The sequence below is a fragment of the Cricetulus griseus genome (assembly GCF_003668045.3).
Source record: "Cricetulus griseus strain 17A/GY chromosome 1 unlocalized genomic scaffold, alternate assembly CriGri-PICRH-1.0 chr1_1, whole genome shotgun sequence".
Classification (NCBI taxonomy): Eukaryota; Metazoa; Chordata; class Mammalia; order Rodentia; family Cricetidae; genus Cricetulus; species Cricetulus griseus.
The window spans coordinates 102668984-102692374 of NW_023276807.1; the positions used below are offsets into that span (position 1 = coordinate 102668984).

A 23391-nucleotide genomic window follows, 5' to 3' on the forward strand; every position below is an offset into this window, starting at 1 on the left:
TACATAGCAAGTTCAAGGCCAGGTAGGCTAGGTAAAACTCCATTCTGAATGAATAAATAAATAAGTAAATAAATAAGAAAGCAAGAAAATAAATAAATAAAGATAAAATAAGTTAAAAGTTGGGTTTATGACTCATGAAAGGTACCCTTTAACTACAGGTAGCCTGTCTACAGATAGACAGGTCTTCCTCTGCAGTGGATGATGCTTCCCAGAGCAAAGCTGAATAGGGGTGGTGAACATAAGACCAGCCTGGGTTCTGTGGGCACTGAACAATCTCAGGCTACGATAGAGAGAAACCTGCTTTACAGGTACTGCAAATGGTGGAAGCTCTTATGCCACTGTGCATAGTTAGTTGGCCGCCCACACCTTTCGAATAGCTTGCTGTAAATGCCCCGTCTTGGGCCAGCATAATGGTTTCCTCTTCCACATAACTGATAGCACTCCCCTATCCAACATCAGTCCTGCTGAGATCCAACCACTTCCCCAGAGCAAGTACCTGCTGTTTTCATAGTCCACCTTCCTTGGGTCTGCATCCCCAGAATGCGTAAGAATACACCTACCACAATAACTCAATAGACTTCAGGAGGAACAAGCCTTTCTTAGTCAACAGAAATGGTTCCTCGGATAGTTGAGGAGCTGTGGGCCTGTACCTAACCAGATGTACTCAGTCCACAATCAAGGACTGGTGCAGCATAGCCAGACACTTCACAGCAAGCATCTATCTACAAGGCGTTGGCTGTGTGAGAAATGGGCTGAGCAGGTGGACAGCTCAAGGACATGAGTGCAGACCCGCAGGACAGTGGATCTAATACAAGAGAGCAGAGTACTGATTACATCCATTTGTAGGAATCAGCCTCTGTATCATACCACATGCCAGGGCCTTGAGACATGGCAGCTTCTAAGCCTCCTTGCTCCCACTAGGCCAATCCAAGCCTGGCCGTGTCCAGATGTATATGACTAGGAAACACACATAGGGGCACCAACCACCCATGTTACATCTATCTAAACCAGTGTCATGATGAGCCTTCCAAGCTTCTTGCTTCCAGCTCAGCCACATCAAACTTTCCTCTCTCCTCTTCCCCTGACATCTAGCTCATAGACTTTTACGATAGCTCTGCTACATCTATCCTGGACCAATTTAATGTTGGTAGTCTTAGCTGGCCTTTCTCTCTGCTTCCGTTGGTCTCACTATCTTCTTCCCACAGCTATGGGGGACTGCTACCCTGATCTGAATCCTAGTCCTTCTGCTTCAAGCCCTTGACACCTAAGAGTCAAATCCCCAGACCAAGGTTTATGTCTTAGTTAGGTTTCCTATTACTGTGATAAAATGCCATGACTAAAAGTGACTTGGGAGAAAAGTTTATTTGGCTTACATATCCTTAGTCATAGTTCACAGACAGAAGCCAAAGCAAGAATTCAATCAAGGTACGAACCAGAAGGTAGAAACTAAAGCAGAAGCCATGAGGAATGCTGCTTACTGGCTTGTTGTGTAGCTTGTTCAGCCTGCTTTTTTATACTATCCAGGACCAATGGTGGTTCTATCCCTATTGAGCCCTCACCATCAACCATTAGTCAAGAAAATGCCTATAATCTTATTTTCTCAATTAGATACGTAGGCTTGTGTCAAGTTGACAAAAACACATCCAGCACAGTATATGATCTTCACAGCCACCAAGCCCTAAGCCAGGAAAGCACTTCCTGCCCAAGTCATTGCCCACTTCCTCCAGCTACACTGACTCCTTATCTCCCTGCCTCTCTAGAAGTAAACACTTTCCCAGCTCTGTATTAGAAGCCTCAATGCACAACTGAAATGCACATGTGAAGTTCAGGTCCCAGTGTCCCCTGCTGTCTTAGAATACTCTAAGCCCAAATACATGTGATAGCTGGGCCCAACTACCTGTCAATTGTTCCTTTCTTGTTGCCCCCAAATCCCTCATTTTCTCTGCCAACAAAAAAACTTTCCCATCTTCAATGTAGACCCCAAATCACACTCCAGATCCTCATTGTTGCTCTGGCAGCCCAGCAATACATGAGACCATTGCCTTCACCAATCCACCCCTATGGTCACAAATCATCTGTGCCTCTCCTCCCCTGAGGTAGCAGTGAGTCAGATAACAATAACTCATTTTTCCAGGTCTTCTGTAACAGTTCTATTCACTATCCTCCAAGTATGAAACGGCAAAGTAACAAAAACTGGGTGCACCTCAGGTACAGGGTTTATAAGCTGAGTAAAGAGGAGCCCATATGGGGCCGGGCATAGGTGGTGCACGCCTTAAATCCCAGCACTCTGCCAGGAGGGAGAGGCAGGCGGATCTCTGTGAGTTTGAGGCCAGCCTGGTCTCCAGAGCGAGTGCCAGGATAGGCTCCAAAGCTACACAGAGAAACCCTGTCTCGAAAAAAAAAAAAAAAAAAAAAAAAAAAAAAAAAAAAAAAAAAACCAAAGAGGAGCCCATAGACCAAAAAAAGTGAACACTGATGACAAGGATGGGAGGAGCTAGCCCTGCTGAATCAGGGGAGGACTGGAGGATACTGGCTTTAGAGGAAGACCAGAGGTGCAGAATCAGGCACACATTGTGAGTTCATAATGACAGAATCCACGGTGGCAGACATTAGCTTTTGTCCCCAAGAGAGCTCTAAGACTAGGTAAGATCCCTTGCATTCTCTAGCTCTGCTGCCCTTGTGCTTCAAAAGCTGCATCATTCTGGTGGCCCAAGTGCCAAAACTGTGGTCACACAAGTTTGTCCCCATCCAGAACATGGGGACTCAAGCAGGCAGCACAAACAACCCAGACTAGCACCACAGCCATACCAATGGAGGCACTGAATGTATAATGATTTTAGTTTTATCAAAATTTAATTATTTGAAGTTGTACTTTTAAAACTGGTATTTAGTTTTGTTATTAGAAAACAACTGATGGGTGGTAATGGCACATGATTTTAATACCAGAACTTGAGAGGCAGAGCCAGGTGGATCTCTGTGAATTCAAGAACCAGCCTGGTCTACAGAGTTAGTCCTAGGAAAGGCAAGGCTATACAGAGAAACCCTGTCTAAAAACCAAAAAAAGAAAGAAAAGAAAATTGTTAATTATGTTTAGGATGCCTTGACTTGGTGAATCTCCTAGTGTAAATTTTATGAATAGTTCACTGGGAAGAATAAACATCCTTTAGGCATCCAAGTTTAGAAAGACTTCTGCTATAGTCTGGACATGAACATTGTCCAACATGGACACCACCATCATACAAGACCTTAAGTAAAGAATGCAAGAGTTGTTTGCGTGCTTTCTTTGCTTTGTGTTTCTGGAATCCCTATCTGTATTCAGAGTGTATCTGTGTTAGTTTCAAGTTTCACGGTACTGAAAACCAAAGACAAAACATTAAAGTGCATCTGGAGTCAAGTAATAAGTAATAAGTTATAAACATAAAACATTAAAAATAACCACTGAGTGTGATGATACACGGCTGTAATCTCAGCACTCAAGAAGCAGAGGTTGTTGGATCTCTGTGAGTTCAAGGCTAGCCTGGTCTACACAGGTAGTTCCAAGCCAGCTACAGGTGAACAATGAATCCCTGTCTCAAAAAAAGAAAAAAACTAATAAATTCAATATGATTTAAAATAAATGGCTTCATGGTTTAAAAAAACAAAAAAAAAGACCCACCCACCAAGCTGAAGCTGTGAATCTGTGAACCTGTGTTGATAAATCTGAGACATCTCTGGAAAGGGGTAGCAGGACCACAGAATCACTTACTTACCCTGTCAGATCTGGTAAGCAGGTCACAGAATTCTATGTAGGTCAGCTTTGCATTAGAAGTTGATTTGGTTTGTGGTGATGATTATGACAGACACTGGTTTCTGTCCAATGCCCCCACTCAGCTCTGCCTCCACCCTACAGTGTGCTGTCTCCATGTCTATGTCTCCGCACAATCAGAACAATGGGCTGTGCCCACCTCTGACCCCCAAGCTGACTCACCGGGCCAGCCTCATGGGCCCTTCGGGTAAGGTCATCCAAACTCTGGTTCTGCAGCTTCTCTGTGATAAGCGTGACCATGGTCGGGGCTCTTCCTTGGTCCACATCTATGGGCACTGGATTTTCAGAACACTGGACATCAGAAGGCTCAAGCCATCAGGTCTGAGCTAAAACTCGGGGTTATAGCTCTGACTTAACGATGCTGACCCATTTCCACAGACTCTTCAGGGTTGTGTCTCTGTAAAGAGAAATTGCCATATGACCATATGTAGATTTTTCTGTTATATACAACATCCCGTGTACACAAAATGTTTCTAACATCCCTCTGACAAACATTTTTCTGATTCCAAAACAATCAAGCATGTTCCTTCCTGGAACCTCTGGTAATAGCTTTAAACCTCAAGTAACCTTCTAGTAACGGCTACAACATCTAGTGGTTCTCAATCTGTGGGTCACAACCCCTTGGAGAGGATCAAACAACCATTTCATAGGGTTGCCTAAGATCATTGGAAAACACAGATATTTACATTATGATTTATAACAGTAGCCAAATTACAGTTATGAAGTAGCAATGAAAATAATGTTATGGTTGGGGTCAGCACACCGTGACAAACTGTACTAAAGGGTCGCAGTGTCAGGAAGGTTGAAAACCACTGGTCTAGATGAAGACCAAAGGTGCTTATTAGAACTAGCCTCCTAGACCTCTCCTGAAGCAGCAAAAAAGCCCATGGCAGGCTTTGTCCCCAAAGGGCAATGAATGCATGAGAAGAGATAACAGCTTCACACCCAGTGAGAACACCTGTGGTAAGCTACTGAACCCCATATACCACAGAGGCCTGCTAGCTCTTACAGATGAGCTCCCCAACTCCTGCCCTTGAAGCTGGGGTTCTCTTTACAAAAATGAAGGGTGGGGGTTCCAGAGGCAAGCACAGAGCTCTAGACCAGGTCCAACCTGAGGCAAGGGACCAGGTCAACTCTGGTAATTACAAAAAGGGAGGTCATGGGCTCTTAGCTTTTGATCTCAGAAGCAAACAACTAAGAACATGCAAGAGGCCCTGCACCCTTTACAGCTGTCACTTCAATGCCCACACACGGCTCTGATTCTCAGTGTTTCACACCTGACTATGAGCAGGTGCCTCAGCCAAGGGCTACCAGCTTAGAAAGCAAAAGGGTGGGAAAACATGGCAAACTGGGATAATCAACAAGTAGGGCTGGGAGTGGAGTTCTGTGGTAAATACTTGCTTAGAGTACAAAAAGACCTAGATTCACAGCACGGTTATAGAATATTATTTTAACATGTGTTACATTTGTTTATGCTGCAGAACATTTGTCTTAATAATGCAAAGATGTGCTTCATTCTTTTATTTTATTTTTATTTTGTGGGGTTTTTCAGGACAGGGTTTCTCTGTGGCTTTGGAGACTGTCCAGGCTGGTCTCGAAGTCACAGAGATCCGCCTGCCTCTGCCTCCTGAGTGCTGGGATTGAAGGTGTGCGCCACCACCATCAGGCCATTTGCATTCTTTTATGTAGCATTTGTTTATCTCTGTGAATCTGTGTTACTTTGCCTTTCTAAAACACCTGATGGTCTAATAAAGAGCCAAATGGCCAGTAGCACAACAGGAGAAAGGACAGGTGGGGCTGGCAGACCTAGAGAATAAACAGGAGAAATCTGGAAGGAGGATCAAGGAGCAAGAAACACAGGACAGGAGGACTCCCGGGGGCCAGCCACCTAGCTACAAAATCAGCAATGGAGCCTGCATGGGACCAGCCCAGACCCTCCTCATGTGAGTGACAGTTGTGTAGCTTGGTCTGTTTGTGGGGCCCCTAACAGTGGGACCAGGATCTGTCCCTGGTGTTATGAAATGGCTTTTTGGAACCTTTTCCCTATGGGGATGATGCCTCACTCAGCCATAATGCAGAGGGGAGGAGTTTGGTCCTGCCTCAACTTGATACACTATGCTTTGTTACTCCCATGGGAGGCCTTACCCTTTCTAAGGAGAGGATGAGGGGATAGAAAGGAGGTGGGAGGGGAAACTGTGATTGGTATGTAAAATACATTTAAAAATTTAACTAAAAAAAAAAAAAACACAGCACTGCATAAAAAAAAAAAAAAGAAGAAGCATAAAGGTGAAGCACTCTGGTAGTCAGCCTTGCCGGTGCCCTTGACAAGGGACTGTCCAGCAACAGATCAGAGCAAGCACGTTACTCAAAAGAGGAAGGAAGAAAAAAGAAAGCAGAGTTCCTACAAGTTGAGTTAGCCCAACAGAACCACCTCAGGGCCTCTGCAGTATGTATCCACAACCAACATATCACCCTGGGGCACAGGCCACCTCCTTCCACCCAGTAAGGCACTCCAAAGGAGAGCAATCCTTGGGAGTGTTTGCCCCAAGAGCAGAGGGTCTGAGTCACAAGATCCACACCTGCTGGAAGTACCATCACAGCCAGGTAGACTCATGTTGGCAAACATGATGCACCCAAGCCTAGGACACGCTATCAACAGAAGAAGGGAACAGAATGAAGGAGAAAAATCATATGGACATTTCTACAGATACTAGAAAGATCTCAAACAAGATCAAACATCCACTTTTTGTTCTTGAAAATATATATACACACCTGTCAACAGAACCAGCAAACACTTCCTCTGTGACTTTGAAATATGAGGCTCAAAAGCCAGCATGTAACTGAACAAGGCAAGGTCAACATGTAGCAAGTATGGGGAACAGGGTCACGTCACTTAACACCACACTTAACACCACACTGAGCAGCACACAATGGCTAGCCTGGAGCCTAGCATAAGTTTGCATTAGCAGATGCAGAGAGCAGGTTGCCCAGCCCATGAATATCTGTGAGCTCATTTCAATAAAAGTTGCCATCCATCAACATATGGGCGCTGTTCTCAGCCAGGGGTGTGTATCACACCCCTCACATATGATCCCTGAAATTTCATCCGAATGCCTAAAGGCACAGCACTTGGCATACTCAACCCCAGCAGGGTGACCACCAGCTCCAACTTATGCCAGAGAGGAGCAGCAGCCCGAGCAGGGCCAGCCTGTCTGCCTTTCTTTCAAATGAAAGAGACTAAATTACAACCAGCCACATCACAGGAGCAGTACTGATCCTCCATAAGCTTTGCAGAGCCAGCAGGGACATAGAGCCATAGGCAGTTTGCCTTACTGCTCATTTAAACTAAAAGCCCCCAAGTCCCCAAACCTCTCAGCCATGCCCAAACAGGACAAGGGCTTTGCAGGATTTTCCATTAAGGAGAATGATGATGACAAGTGCCCATTTCTGGCCCATGTGCCACCAGAGGGGCTCTCACATACCTTGTGACCTTTTATTTAATTTTTCAAGATTTATCTATTATATATACAGTTCTGCATGCATGTCTGCCTGCACACCAAAAGAGGGCACCAGATCTCATTAGAGATGGTTGTGAGTCACCATGTGGTAACTAGGAATTGAACTCAGGACCTCTGGAAGAGCAGCCAGTGCTCCTAACTTCTGAGCCATCTCTCCAGCCCCTTGTTGTTACTTTTTATTTCAAGATTTGTTTGTTTTTAAGGCCTGGTGGTGGTGGCGCACGCCTTTAATCCCAGCACTCGGGAGGTAGAGGCAGGCACATCTCTGAGAGTTTGAGGCCAGCTTGACAGAGCTAGTTCCAGGACAGCCTCAAAGCTACAGAAAAACCCTGTTTGGAAAAACTGGAAGAGAAAAAAAATTACTTATTTTATGTGTCTGGATGTTTTGCCTGAATGTATGTCTGTGTACCACATGCATATTGAGTCCAGAGAGAGTGCCAGATCCCTGGAACTGCAGTTTCAGACAGTTGTGAGCTGCCATGTAGTTGCTGGGAATTGAACATAGTTCCTCTGGAAGAGCAGCCAGGACTTTTAACTACTAAGCCATCTCTAGCTCTCACATGCCTTGTGGTAACCTCATCACAAAGCACAGACATCAATCTAGAAAAGCCACAGAAGTACAATGCAACTTAAAAAAAATTTAACAAAATCACCGAGCAGTGGTGGTGGCACATGCCTTTAATCCAAGCACTTGGGAATCAGAGTTAGGCTGATCTCTGTGAGTTCCAGGCCAGCCTGGTCTACAGAGTGAGTTCCAGGATAGCCAGGGCTGTTACACAGAGAAACTGTCTTGAAAAAAAAAACTAACAAAATCACTAGGATTTTATATTTTGAAATAATCCACATGGTTATTATAGAAACAGCTCGTTCAAAGCTGGAGCACCTGGAGTTTAGGAGGCAATGTATCAGTCCAAGGAGGATGAAGGGCTCTTAATGGACCAGGCACAGGATCACAGGAACAATCCAAATCCACATGAATGAGTCAATATCTGAGAAAAACCAGTCAACAAAAGTGAAAAAATTCTTCCTTATAGCACAGTGACAACTACCAACAGGGATAGAACAACAACAGAAAATTTAAAAATCCACCATTTTACAATATCCTACATAACAGTTTCAGGCAAGGATCATCTCTGAATGCCAATCACATTTAAAGGTAAATAGAATATCTGAGTATCCAAGTATGTTCCCACAAAACAATCGCAAAGGAACATAATGAAAACTAGCCTGAACCACAGAATCAAAGTGACCACAGCCAATGACAGGACATACAGATACTACAAGACTCCTGAAGGGACACTTAAGAGATCACAGCCCACTGTGGAACTCCTCACAAAAATACAGAACCTCAATTTTTTCTTCGAGACAGGGTTTCTCTGTGTGCCATAGCTGTCCTGGAACTCGATCTGTAGACCAGGCTGGCCTCGAACTCACAGAGATTCCCCTGTGTCTGCCTCCTGAGAGCTAGGATTAAAGGCCTACACTACCACCTCTTGGTCAGACCTCAATTTAATCAGGAGGAAATGTCAGGGGAACCCAGTGAGGCAATCAACAAAATAACTGACAGATCCTTTAGAAGTAGTAAGTTGGGTTGGAAAGATGTCTTAGTGGTTAAACGCACTGACTGTTCCTCCATAGGACCAGGATTCAATTCCTAGCATTTAAATGGCAACTCACAACTGTCTGTAACTCCAGTCCCAGAGGATCTAATGTTATCTTCTGGCCTCCACAAGCAACGCATGCACATGGTGCACAGATACATGCAGGCAAAACACCCTATACACAAAACAAATAAAATCCCCTCCCAAATTTTTGTTAGATTTATTTTTTTATTATGTATCATGTTCTATCTGCATGTATGTCTGCACACCAGAAGAGTGCACCAGATCTCATTAAGATGGTTGTGAGCCACCATGTGGGTTCTGGGAATTGAACTCAGGACCTCTGGAAGAGCAGCCAGTGCTCCCAACCTCTGAGCCATCTCTCCAGAGGCTCCCCGCTAAATTTTTAAAAAAAATAATTGCTAGGTCATGAAAGAGCAGAGCAAGGCCCCACCCAAGCCAAAGGGGATCAAATGTCATAATGATCCTCAAAGGGACAACATCAAAAGTCTGACTACTTGCTGTTAAATAACAATACATTACAGGCATTATTTTCCAAATTTTATCAGCATTCTGTATGATGTGAGATGTAGACATTTGGAGGGTCTGCACCCTCCTAAATAGGGGAATGGCTAAATAAATATGGAATTGCCACCCTATCATAACCGCAGATGTTTAAAACATGGAACATGGAGCCTGCTGGAAACTGCTGAAGGTGGCATGTATACAGCACAATTCACAAGGATAAGCAACTCAAAGCAGCTCATGGGATTAGGGTATGGCTCGGTGGTAACACCTGTCCCTAGGTGCTCGAGGCTCTGAGCTCCATCCCCAGCACTGCAAAACAAACAAAGCAGTTCATAACACGGGGGAACAGACTAGACAAGTGCTTGTTTGGTTGGTTGGTTGGTTGGTTGGTTTTTCGAGACAGGGTTTCTCTGTGGCTTTGGAGGCTGTCCTGAAACTAGCTCCTGTAGACCAGGCTGGTCTCAAACTCACAGAGATCCACCTGCCTCTGCCTCCCGAGTGCTGGGACAGGTGCTTTTTAAAAAGCCTTTCCTGCCGGGCGTTGGTGGCACACGCCTTTAATCCCAGCACTCGGGAGGCAGAGGCAGGTGAATCTCTGTGAGTTCGAGGCCAGCCTTGTCTCCAGAGCGAGTGCCAGGACAGGCTCCAAAGCTACATAGAGAAACCCTGTCTCGAAAAAACAAAAAAAAAAATAAAAAATAAAATAAAAAATAAAAAGCCTTTCCTGAAAAGACCCAATTTCCAGATAAAGTCACTTCACAGATCTTGGGGTTAGAGCTTGAATATAGCTTTGGGGGATGCAATCCAACCCACAATGCCAAGTGGATTTTCCCTTACAGGAACCTGAATGCACAAAATGAGACATAGCTCAAAAGGCCTATTTTAGAGGGGCAATCAGAGAAGCATCTCTGAAGGGTGACTCTGGTGCTAAACAAGTCTAACTGCTGAGCAAGAGGAGAGGGGGACAAAGGACAAGACTGATACCAAGGTTGACAAAGGAAAGACACAGCCTAATCAGAGAAACCTGGCTTATATGACAGAACTGACCAACCCTGCACAGCACAGAGGGCAGACCACACCAGGGACAGGTACTCTGAGGGGAGCTGAGAAAGGACTGCAAGTCCAGGCACTTGGGGAAATATAGTCAGTCCCACATCCACCCCTCCTGAATGCCAACTCCTCACAAGGAGTGAACATGCCACAAAGGACAGGCTATAGTTAACTCACTACAACACAATCACCAAAACTTTTGCAAGTAAGCTGGTAGCTTGGATGAACCTCTATCCAGCCCCCTGAAGTTCCTCCCTACTCAGCCACACCTTCTAGGCCTGGCAACTAACTGCTGACTCCTGAAGTAGTCCTTGACCTGGCCTCAGCAGGTGATGCCAGTGCCCCAGGCTCTTCAGTCACCCTTCCAGGACTCCAGGACACAGAGTAAAATCCTTACCCTAGCTCACAGTCTTCTTCCTCTCCATTCCACATCACATGGTGGCCATGCCAGCACCCAAAGCAGGTACCACACAAAAGCAGTACAGGAGTGCCCACCAACTCAGCTCCACCAACCTGGGGAGCAACCCGCAAAAAAAGGCATCAAAGTAGTTTCTAATTTTTTGTTTGTTTAACTCAGAGTTATCACATGAAGTTGATGGATACTGCATGACAACACTATTTGTGTCCTGTGGTTGCAGTAACATAGTCCATCCCCAGGCCCTGTGAATGTGTTCATGATTCTGGCTCACCATTCCATATCTCTGTGTTCACTGGCCCACCTTGCACAAGAACACCTGTTATTTGGAATTAGAGTCCATCCCACCCCAGCATGACTGAACTAACTACATGGGAAATAACCCTATTTCCAAATTAGTTCACAATTCTGAGGTCTTGGGGTTAAGACTCCACATAGGAGGTAGATGGTGGTGGTGCACACCTTTAATCTCAGCACTTGGGAGGAAGAGGCAAGCAAATGAGGCCAAACTGGTCTATACAAGTTCCACAAAGTCAAGCTTTACTCAGAGAAACTGTCTTGAAAAAATAAAAAATAAAAAACCCTCCACATACAAATTTGGGGCTACTCCATCAACCCATAACAAGTAATATTTTATTTTACCATGGCAAGGAATATCACATGGTGCAGATTCAAAGCCCACACAATTGTGTGCCTGAACTGGAAAGGACTTGCCCACCAGCCTCTCTCCAGATACACTGTATCTCTCAGCTCTGGACCTGGGACTGATGCACATCAGCAGGAGAAGCTACATAGACTCCTAGGACCCTCACCTGACACCAGCTGCCCCACCCCCTACATTAGCAACTATAGTTTTATACCAGCAACCAGCTCCCATGCTACACTTCCTGAGGGCTCTGTGAATTTTTTTTTTTTTGATACAGGATCTCACTGTGCACCCCTGGCTGGGATGAAACTCATTCTGTAGACCAGGCTGACTTTGAATTCACAAAAATCCACCTGCTTTTATCTCCTGAGTGCTAAAATTAAAGGCATGTACCACAATGTCTGGCTATAAACATTCTTTAAACATTTATTTATTTTGGGGCTGAAGAAATGATTTATTGGTGAAGAGCAGCTGCCCTGGGGTCAGTTCCTAGAACCCACATGGTAGTTTACAAGCATCTATAATTGCAGTTCTAGGAAATCTAGCGCCCTATTCTGGCCTCCTCAGACATCATACATACACATACATACACACACACACAGAGAGAGAGAGGCAAACACTTACACACATAGTTTTAATGTATTTGCTTTATATATGTGCACAGCACATGTAGAGATCAAAAAACAAATTGCTTCTCTCTTTGCATACTGTGGGTTCTTGTACTTGAACTCAGGTTATCAGGCTTGAAGTTGTCTTTACCCACTGAGCTATCTTGCTAGCCTCCTCTGAACATTTTTGGTAAGCTATTCTCAACACCACACTGCCTATGAAAAATGGTCCAATTAAACTATACATTGATGTCTTCCCCTAAGATAAGTCCTTCCTTTTTTAAATACAGTGTCTCGGCCTAGTAAAATTCTTACCTCAAAGTCCCTAGCGGGTTATAAAGCTCCCAGAAAAAGCTCTGCTGGCTCACAGGTGCTACCCATGTTGTCTTGGGAAGCAGTGCTTTCCTATCCCTTGTGACTGGCCTATTCTTGCAGCCTCCTAAGAATGGTACCCCTGAGACATACATCTTCTCTTTGCAACTGCTCGCAGGAAGACTATACTTCTGTCAATGGTGTGGCTTCAGTATCTTTTCTTTCCAGTGTTGGAAAATGAGCAAGAGCTTCAGGTATCTTCTGAGGGACTCGGATGCTTGGTGGCTACTTGGTGTCCTTAGTGCATCTCTGGAAATGGTCCCAGACCGTCCTACTCAGACCACTGATTCATCTCTTATCTCTCCTGACACTTTTCCAATCTTTAGGATTGCCACATTCTAGGGCCCATCCTCAGCTTCATCCTCTAAATTTTCTTCTGACTCACAACATACACACTCGATATGCCTGGCCTTTCCACAGTGCTCACTCATCTCCACTGCTTTGGTATCTTTCTTCTCTCAGCCTACACATCACCTAACCTTTTACACTACTCCTCTGATTCCACTCTATACACTTGGCTTTCAGACAAGAATTTCTGATGTTTGTCATCCCGTTCTCTGCTTACACTATGAGATGGAAGCCACCATTGCCACCACACTGCAGAGGCTCTCAGGCTTACAGGGTTACAACCCCTGTGGATGGGAAGAACTCATCCTGGCACCCTCACAGGCAGGCAGCCTGATGTATAAGGATTTGCAGCACAATGGGATTTATCTGAACACCCAGGCTCCAGAGCAGCCTGGAAATAGCATGGGCAGGTGGAGAAAGTCACCTTTGAGCAGCAGACCCAAAGCAGGTACCCGGCCAACACAGACCTTGACACTAAGTTCAAATCTAACCTTGATAAGCTACTCCACCTGCTCCATTCTGGCTCCTAACATACTAACATAACAGGAAGAAAAGCTTTGAAGTCCTGCTTAAAGAACTTGCTGTACAATGAAAGGAGCCTAAAGCACAAAACCTTAGTCAGGTGGGTCTGGCTGGACCTCACATATACACAAGGACTCCCTAGGCCATTGTCCACATGTCTCCTGGTGTGCTACCTTTGGGATATGTTCCTAAAGAGCATGGTAGATGGAGTACCCTTTCACCTTAGTCTGTACTGCTTTGCTTCTGTACACTGTAATGGTGGCCAACAATTATCCATGTCCATGTTGTTTCCATTACACAGACAAAAGCACTGTAGCCTGAGGTAGTTCTAACATGAGGAGATGAACAGAGGAACCCACCAGTCAGTTCTGCTAAACCAAGCTCATCCCAAATTCAGGAAGCAATAGGCAGCTAATACCATTGGCACACAACACCAGGTTTTCTGTTTCTTTTTCATTTAGTTTTCTCTCAAAAAGCATCTGAAAGCTAGGCACAATGGTACACACCTGTAATCTTAGGAATTTGAGAGGCCGAGGCAGGAAACTGGCTTAGGCAACAGACAAGATATAGATATAGATATAGATATAGAAATAGGCATAGATAAAGATAAAGATAAAGATAAAGATAAAGATAAAGATAAAGATAAAGATGAAGATAAAGATGGCAGCTCACAACTATAACTCCAGTTTCAGGAGACCCAATGCCCTCTTCTGGCCTCTGCAGGGAACCAAACATACAGGCAGTGCACATACAAATCTGCAGACAAAATGCTTTCACATATAAAATGAAAATAAATCTTTAAAACTCAAGTGCAGAAAAGCCTGCAAGATTACTCAGTGAGTAAAAGGCTTGCCTCCAAGCCTGATGACCTGAATTTGATTCCCCAGAACTGAAACGGTAGTGAAAATTGACTCCTACACCTACACACACATCTACACCTACCTACACACACACACACACACACACACACACACACACACTTAATGTAGAGCACTTAAAAAATAATTAATCTGATGCATATCAGTTATGAACTGTCAAGTCTAGGAAGACGCTTTAGAACATAACTAAGACTCCTACACTCCTCTCAGGAAAAGCCGAATCTAGTTACCACCATTACAGTGTACAGAAGCAAAGCAGTACAGACTAAGGTGAAAGGGTACTCCATCTACCATGCTCTTTAGGAACATATCCCAAAGGTAGCACACCAGGAGACATGTGGACAATGGCCTAGGGAGTCCTTGTGTATATGTGAGGTCCAGCCAGACCCACCTGATCAACCTGTCTGAGACCCTACACATGGGCTACCCCACTGAGCTGTTGTAGAATTCCACAACCCAGCAACCATGGACAATAATGAATTATTATTACTATTTCCAGTCACCAACTATGGAGGCAATTTGTTATCCTGTCACAGTAGCCCAAACAATGACATTTAATCCACAGAATGGAGCCAAGTGCCCTGTTTCCCTCCTGGGGCTAGTCACAACTCCTGCAGGACAAGGGAGAATGGAAGGCTTGAGTGTCATGTGCCACACAAGTCATGCAAGTGAAATCAGTGCAGACTAACAACACAGATTGCGTGTCTCTCTTTGGGAGTCACTGATGAGCTGGGGCTCAATCCCACTTTTAAAATGTTACAATAGATACCATACCGATTCCCAGAGAGACTGGAAGAGACTTGTTTAAGTGTCACCTTCTTTTAAAAGGTCACACATAGATGTCATACTGATTCTGGAAAGCCTGGAACAGAACAAAGCCTTGTTTGGATGCCACAAAGTTGGTACAAGTTTTTAAAAAAAAAACTTTTCAAAACAAAATGAGGAAAGGACAAAACCTCCCCTGACATAACAAATCAACATCTTGATAGTGCTAAAACCCATAACTAGTTGATCTGGACAGTAGGATATTTAGTTTAAAAATGCACAGTCAGAAAAATCAATTCATGCAATCCATCACACTGACAGGCTAAAAATGAAAAACTCCTATTTCGGAATCAAAAGATGCCAAAAAGCATTAGATAAAATGCAACAAACAACCTATTTTGTCACACACACACACACACACACACACACACACACACACACACACACACACACACACACACGGAACAGAAGATGATGAGCTAGGGACAGTTCAGTGGCAAAACACCTAACATCCCCAGAACAAGGAAGGGAAAAAAGAAAAGGGTGTTAATGTCTGGAAGTTCCCCCCCTCCATATCTCAGGCCTTTGCAGAGTTATTTCACCATGAGGACTCTTTCCTAATGAGTAAAGAGGCTTGCTTCTACAGCTCACACTTCCCAGTACACAAGCAAACACCTGCTCTCTTGGACCTCATAAGGCCATAGCCTCTTCTTTCCCTCCTTCTACAGCTTCCCTCCCTCCCCATTCTATGAGAACATGGCCTTTCCTTCCCTTCCACCACACAAGGACACAACCTACCCCATAACAGCAAGGTGTTCCCTGCCTTCTACCGAGTAAGGACGTGACCCCTCCTATATGAAGACACAGCCCTCCCCTCCTTTCCACATGAGGACAAAGCCTTGCCCTTCCACTCTATCATATGTTGGCATGACTTTGTCCTTCTTCCTAATGTGAGGCAACGACTTCCCTTTCTCCCTTGCTCACACTACATGAGAAGATGGCCTCCTCTCTCACACGTGAGAGCACGGTTCCCTCCCTCCCTCCACTATGTTAAGAGCATGATGCACTATGTGAAAGCATGGCCTCCTATCTCATCCATGTGCCAGAGCAGGGCACACCCTCCACAGGGGTGAAAGGTCATGCATTCAGGGCCCTTCCAGAACTGACTCGAAATCTCTTCACCTGGCTGCTCTTTTGCATCCTTGTGGGCATAAGTGTCCCAACTACTGTGAACAACTCTAGTCAATTAATCAAGTTTGAAGAGAAAAGTGTGAGAACAGTTTATAGCTAGCCAGTCAGACATTCCAGACATAGACTTACAACAGTCTGAGATAGGGGCAGTCCTGGGGAAAGATCCCTTCATGTAAACAGTATCAGAAATTAATTGGATTGGGGGGCAACAGAGGTCTCTACTGAGGAACTAAAGACTTGTTTGCTAGTGGAGAGGTCACATAAGACTTTCATGCCAATTGCTATAGTATAAGAATAGAAAAATTAATTAAAAAAAAAAAAAAAACCACTAGTGTTGGGCTGGAGAGATAGCTCAGAGGCTAAGAGCACTGACTGCTCTTCCAGAGGTCCTGAGTTCAATTCCAGCAACCACATGGTGGCTCACAACCATCTGTAATGATATCTGGTGCCCTCTCCTGGCCTGCAGGGATACATCAGACAGAACACTGTGTACATAATAAATAAATAAATCTTAAAAAAAAAAAAAAAAAACACTAGCGATAAATGTTTAGAACAGCAAAATAGGTTTTGAGAAAAAAAATTCCTCAACTTAATGAATATCTACAAAAAAAAAGAACAGCTGACCAGGCAGTGCTGGTACATGCCTCTAATCCCAGAAGTTGGGAGGCAAAGGTACGAGAGATTGCTATGATTCAAGGACAACCTGGTCTACAGAACTTCCAGGATAGCCAGGGCTATACACAGAGAAACCCTGTCTTGTGGGGGGTCGGGGGAGCTGCCAGGACTGAAGTGATGGCTCAGAGATTAAGAACACTGACTGCTCTTCCAGAGGTCCTGAGTTCAATTCCCAGCAACCACATGGTGGCTCACAACCATCCGATATGAGATCTGGTGCCCTCTTCTGGTGTGCATTTAAATATACATGGAAGCAGAATGTTGTATACATATTAAATAAATAAAATCTTAAAAAAAAAAATGAGAGTCTAATGTGTGCCTTTGTTTGAGATAAGGTCTCATAAAACCCAGGAACTACAGACTCCCAATGAAGCTGAGGCTGGATTTGAACCTCTTCAACTCTTGCTTCCACCTTCCAAGAATGCTGGAATTACAAACATACTACCATGGCCAAGTGAGTCTAAAGTTTATGCCAAAATGGCAAACACTCAGACAATGCATACTGAAACAAAAGAACAAAATTAGTGGGCTAACACTACCTGACTTGGGAATTATTATAGAACTACTGCAATCAAGCTAGTGTACTATGAGCAAAAGAACAGATAGAACAAAGCCCAGAAACAGAAGCTCATCAATACATCAAATGAACTCCAGCAAAGTCCCAAAATCTGATTCAAGGGAGCAGAGTCTGATCAACAAACAGAGCTAGGACAAATGGATATCTACCTGTTAAAAAAAATTTTTTTAAAGTAATCTAGGCCTGGCAGTGGTGGCGCATGCCTTTAGTCCCAGCACTTGGGAGGCAGAGGCAGGCAGATCTCTGTGAGTTTGAGACCAGCCTGGTCTACAAGAGCTAGTTCCAGGACAGCCTCCAAAGCCACAGAGAAACCCTGTCTCAAAAAAAAAGTAATCTAGATCTGGGCACGGTGGCACACACCTTTAATCCCACCCAGCACTCAGGAGGCAGAGGCAGGCGGATCTGAGGCCAGCCTGGTCTACAGAGCAAATTCCAGGACAGCCAGGGTAGTTCTCTGCTACACAGAGCAACCTTGTCTGGGGGTGTGTGGATAATCTAGACACAGACCTGATAACCTTCACAAAAAGTAACTCAAAAATATCATGAACTGGCAGGGTGTTGGTGGCGCATGCCTTTAATCCCAACACTCGGGAGGCAGAGACAGGCAGATCTCTGTGAGTTCGAGGCAAGCCTAGAGCGAGTTCCAGAACAGCCTCCAAACTAACAGAGAAACCCTGTCTCGAAAAAACAAAAACAAAACCAAAAAATATCATGGACCTAAGTGTAAAGTTTAACACTCTAAAACAGGGCTGGAGCAATGGCTCAGAGGTTAAGAGAACCAGCTGCTCTTCCAAAGGACCTGGGTTTGATCCCCAACACCCACATGGCATGAACTGTCTAATCACTGCAATTCCAAGAGGTCCAATGCCTTCTCTGGCCTCCATGGGCACTGCACTCACAGACATAAATACAGGAAGCAAGACGACCATGTGCACAAAATAATCTTAAAAAATCATAAAGACCAGTGGTTCTCAACCTTCCTAATGCTGTAAACCTTTAACAAAGTTCCTCACGTTACCCCAACCATAAATTTATCTTCATTGCTCCTTCATAACTGTATTTTTGCTGTTATGAATAACAATGTAAATATCTGACTGCTGGATATCGATATACAACCCCTGTGAAAGAGCTATTTGATAAATAAAATCTTTAAAAAACAAAAAAAGAAAGAAAAGGGCTGGAGAGATGGCTCAGAGGTTAAGAGTACCGGTTGCTCTTCCAGAGGTCCTGAGTTCAATTCCCAGCAACCACATGGTGGCTCACAACCATCTGTAATGAGATCTAGTGCCTTCTTCTGGTATACAAGCATACATGCAGGCAAAACACTGTATACATAATAAATAAATCTTTAAAAAAAAAAAAAAACTATAGAGACAGTAAGAAGGATGAGTGGTGATCAGTGGCTGAGAGAGGGAGTGATGAACATGTGGAGCAAAGAGCATTGAAACCACTCTGCTTAGCATTATAACAGAAAATCCGATAACACTATGCATTAGTCAAAACTCAAAAAGCTTAGCATCCGGGCTCTGGAGAAGGCAGAGGCAGGCCAATCTCTGAGTTCAAGACAGCCAGGGCTACACAAAGAAACCCTGGGGGGGGGGAGGTGCTGTTTGGGCTGGAGGGATTGATAACTCAGTGGTTAAGAGCACTAGCTGCTCTTGCAGAGGACCTGTGTTAGAGCCCTAGCAATGACATGGTGTCTCCACAACCACCTGTAACTCCAGTTTCTTGGAACCAACACCCTCTTCACCAAGCATGCATGTGATGCTGACATACAATCAGGCAAACACTCATCCGTACACAAGAAATAAATGTTTTAATTTAAAAAAAAGAAAACAGCATTGTTTGGCATTTTCTGTCTCCGAGTAGCAATTAAAACTGTCTCTTCAATGGTTGTCAATGGGCATGTAAATAAGTATGGCACCAGTCCAAGCCGCAGCTTCTATAGAAGGAAAAGTTCCAGAATCAAGATCTAAGTTCCAGGAACAGCTGGAAGAATCAGGAACAGCTGGAAGAATCGTTTATCAAGCCATGGGAGAGGACCAGGCTTGCTATACCCAATACACACAGAGGAGTAAGGAGGGCACTAGGTGCCAAGTCCAGGAGAGTCTGGAAGACATTATACATACAGGTCTTCACTAGCCAAACCTCTGAAAGAAAGCCCAGTTTCTAAACAATTTCAGTTTCCATTGTGGAGTAATATTTAAAATTTCAAAAGAAAACCATCTTTGCTGGGCATTTGTGGTGCACTCTTTAATCCCAGCACTTGGAAGACAGAAGCAAGCAGATCTCTGTGAGTTTGAGGTCAGCCTGGTCTACAGAGTGATCCAGGACAGCCAGGACTACAAAGAGAAACCCTATCTCGAGCAGAAAAAAACTAAAGTACACTCTTAAAGTCAAACTAACCCATCTTTAAAATTCTCAGAGTTGAGACATTATTATAAACTAAGTAATGGGCTGGAGGTGTAGGTATGCCAGGCCCAGGAATAGAGTCCCAACTCCAGAAAGGGAGGAGGGAGAAAGCTTAGGTTCATACTTAAAGATATATACAATAATGAAATATTTTTGCACTTGGAAGTGAAAAAAAAAAGTCAACCGTGAATTTAAATCGGAGTGATAGATTTCAGAGCCGTACTTAAGACTAAAGGAAAATAAAATCCAACCTACAAAGTAAGGCAACAGCCAATCAGGCGCAGGAAAATACACAGTATACCTCTCACATTCCATCCTCCACGCACAGCAAATGTTAAAGGGACTTACACACCCTTCAGTCTACGAAGAAAACTGGCTTCGGAATACACTTCCAAGTCACCTTCCACGGGTCCTTGGGGAGTATCTGCTCTTAGGATTTCCCTTAAGGGACCATCATATCCCGTCAAACTTCCTGCTTCCTGATTACAGAATAACAATCACTGAGTCCCAGAGACAGTGGGCTCAGGGGCCCACGGGCTCAGCATGGCGACAACAGGTCTCAAAGTCGACACGAGAAGTGATTCAACAAGTGTCAGCGCGCCCCAGGCGCAGCAGGCAGGCCTTACCGCCCGGCGTGCAGGAGAGCGCACAACAGGAGTGCTTGGGGCCTGGCCTGCTTGGAGGGGGTCCCAGGAAGAGCGACGACTTCGGAGAGCTGGGGCCTGGGGACTCTGGGGAGCTGAGGCCCAGGGGTCTTTGAAGTGCTGGGTTCCGGGGGACCTTCGGGTGTCTGGGCCGCGGGCACGAGGACCGTGCTGGGCCCGGGGCGCGCGGGGACCTTAAGGTGCTGGGACGCCTGCGGGCCCGAGAGGATGGTGTTCCGCGCGCTGCGGCGTTGCACCGGGCTCTCGACGTGCGGCTGCGCGGCGCCGGCCGACGTGCGGACACTCCGGACTGACAGCACAAGGACACCGCGTTCTGGCGGCCGGAGTTTGTGGCGGTGCTCTAGCGAAACACGGCCCGGAGCACTCTCCGCGAGGCCGGCGAGCGCCGGGCTCCGTAAGTGGGGCGGGGCGCCAGCCGCGCAGGCGGCGCTCCGCGCATGGGGACGACGCGACTCAACCACCTCGGAACAAAACCGCAGCCGACGCCCCGCCCCCTCCGGCCGCCCTCATTGGCCGCCGCGCCGTTACCGCCGCCGCGAGCCGTCGGCAGCTCGCTCGCGCCGGAACGCGAGGAAGCCGCCGCAAGCAATAGATTTTCAGCTGCGCCGCCGGGCGGGGCGACGCCGCCGCCTGACTTGTTGTAGGCGTGGCCCCCTGACTTCCCGCCCTCCGTTTCCTCTCACTTCCCTCCCGGGAGCAATGTGCGCCGCCGCAGACCCCGCCCCCGGCAGGAGCACCGCCCCCTTGTGTGCGCCGGCGCGCACACCGGATGACATTGACCTCCAGGTCTTAGCGGGGAGGCAAAGCCGGGGAGCCTCGACCTAAAGGCTGGTGGACAGTGCCTCAGTGGCTCCGGGATTCCAAGTCTTGCTGTGGCCGACTTCCTTTCTCTCCCTGCCTCTATTTTTCTTTCTTGAAACAAGGTCTTACTATGTAGTTCCGGAACTCAGTATGTAGACCAGGCTAGCCTCGAACTCCCTGCGCCACTACGCCCAGCTCTCCCTGCCTTTTTCTCGTTGGTAGTGTGTCCTTGGGCAAGTTCATGCCTTCTGTGGTCTCATTTCTAGACCTGTAGTGTGACTAGGAGTTAGGCGTACATTAATGCTACACCCACATTGATGCCAGCAGGGAAGGCTGTTCTATAGGTGGGTGTACCGGGAAGCACTTCCCAGAGTTCTGGAGGCCAGGCACAGCAAAAAGACAATGCATGTTTACTTGGCTAGGACTTGATGTGATGACTCCCATCTGTAATGGTAGATACCTGTAATCCATAGACACTCTTGTCCCCAAACAACAAAATCAAAAAGTTCACTACTTGAGATAGAGAATAGAGTAGTTCTGAAAGCATTTGCAATAAGACCTAAAAAGGAATACATTAGAAAGCCACTGGTATTCTGGATGTTCAGGACACCAGGTGTCCAGTCAGGCCTCCACAGGTTGTAGACCCAGTAGGTCCAGTCCTGTACAGGCTCAGAAGCCCAGCCAGCTGGGGTCAGGATCAACTAGAAAGAATGTCCTCACCTGCTGAATAACCAGCTACAGGCCTTTAATTCCCTCCAGGTTTCTTGAGGACAGGGGGCTTGTGACCTGGATTTCAGCAGGCAGGCATCTGGCACACACACAGACAACTGGCAGGCACCTGTGCCTAAGAGGAACTCTGCCCAGAACAGTCCTCATCCCCACTCTCCTCTGGGCAGATCTGGACCCATGGTGCCCTTCTCAAATCACCACGGTCACCTTGTGTTTCCCAAGCCGTGTGGCTGATTAAATTACATGCACCACACAGCTCAGCTGTGTTTGAATAATTACTAAAGGCTTCCAGCGATTGAGAGTCTGTGCCCTTTTAGTGTAATGTTTATTGAGTTGATGAATTCACATAAAACCAAAAAGTATTTCAAACCCTCCTACAGGTCAGATGCAGGGAATGGCTTGCAGGCCAGCAGTGGGGTCTCATCCAATGTGTGATAGTCTCATTTTGGCCATTGGTGATGCTGAGGACATGTGCCAGCATCACAGCAATCTGGAAGAAATCAAGTCCTCATTGGGCCACGCTACCTAGGTTGAAGCCCAGCTGAGGGAAAGGATGGTGCTGGCCTACCCTCACACTTCCACTACCAGTGGTGTACTACTAGAACATTGGGACAGTCCAGACCATTCCAGCTTCAAGGATGGGTAGGGGCCAGGGGAGCAGACCTGGATTATCATAGCCCACCTCAGCTCACCCCAACAAGCCCTAGCTCATCTACGTGCACCTCGGCAACCCCAATACATTAGACACCTTAATATGCCCCAGCACATCAGTCAAACACACCTTGACATATGCCAGGACACCTCAAATCACCCCAATAGACTCTAGCATGCCCAACATGCTTAAGCACAGCATAGGGTCTACATGCCACAAAGCTTAGGATAAGAAGGGTAGTCTGAAGAAAGGCCTCAGGCTGGACATTGCCCTTAGTGCCTCCTATCCTATCCTATCCAATCCAATGCTGAGCAAACCGGAGGGGGGCATTCGTGAGCTGACAGGTACCCCAGATGCATGACATCTCTGAGCCAACCAGCCGATCAATAGCCAACCTCTACGTAATGACTGTCACCTGCTCTAATCACAGACATGTCTGGGCTAATATACAGAGACCTCACGAAGACTCCTGTCCAATGATGCTGAATATTCTACATGACAATAACTTTGTTTGCCACAAGTAGGCATCTCTCAACAATAGAAACAATCACCAAATGTGATAGTACTTGGATTCCCTGCCTTCTGGAGGCTGAGGAAAAGTTCAAGGCCAGCCTTAGCTATGGAACAAGATCC

The 23391-nt window shown here is 45.8% G+C and overlaps 1 protein-coding gene across 5 annotated transcripts in view; it reads right to left on the minus strand.

The window, feature by feature from the left end:
* Positions 1-21035, minus strand: part of Fam53a (family with sequence similarity 53 member A) — a 32483-nt gene extending 11448 nt beyond the window's left edge. Inside the window, exons 1-3 of one of the 5 annotated variants that reach the window (XM_027387212.2) lie at positions 20264-21034; positions 8207-8312; positions 3968-4202 (exon numbers count right to left, since the gene is read on the minus strand). In XM_027387212.2, the coding sequence (XP_027243013.1) occupies positions 3968-4045 (78 nt within the window). In that variant the 5' untranslated portion in view covers positions 4046-4202; positions 8207-8312; positions 20264-21034. Of the gene's footprint in view, positions 1-3967; positions 4203-8206; positions 8313-20259 lie in introns of all 5 variants that reach the window. The other 4 variants (XM_027387214.2, XM_027387213.2, XM_027387210.2 and 1 more) reach the window with 4 other exon arrangements.
* Between the last annotated feature and the right edge of the window lie 2356 nt (positions 21036-23391).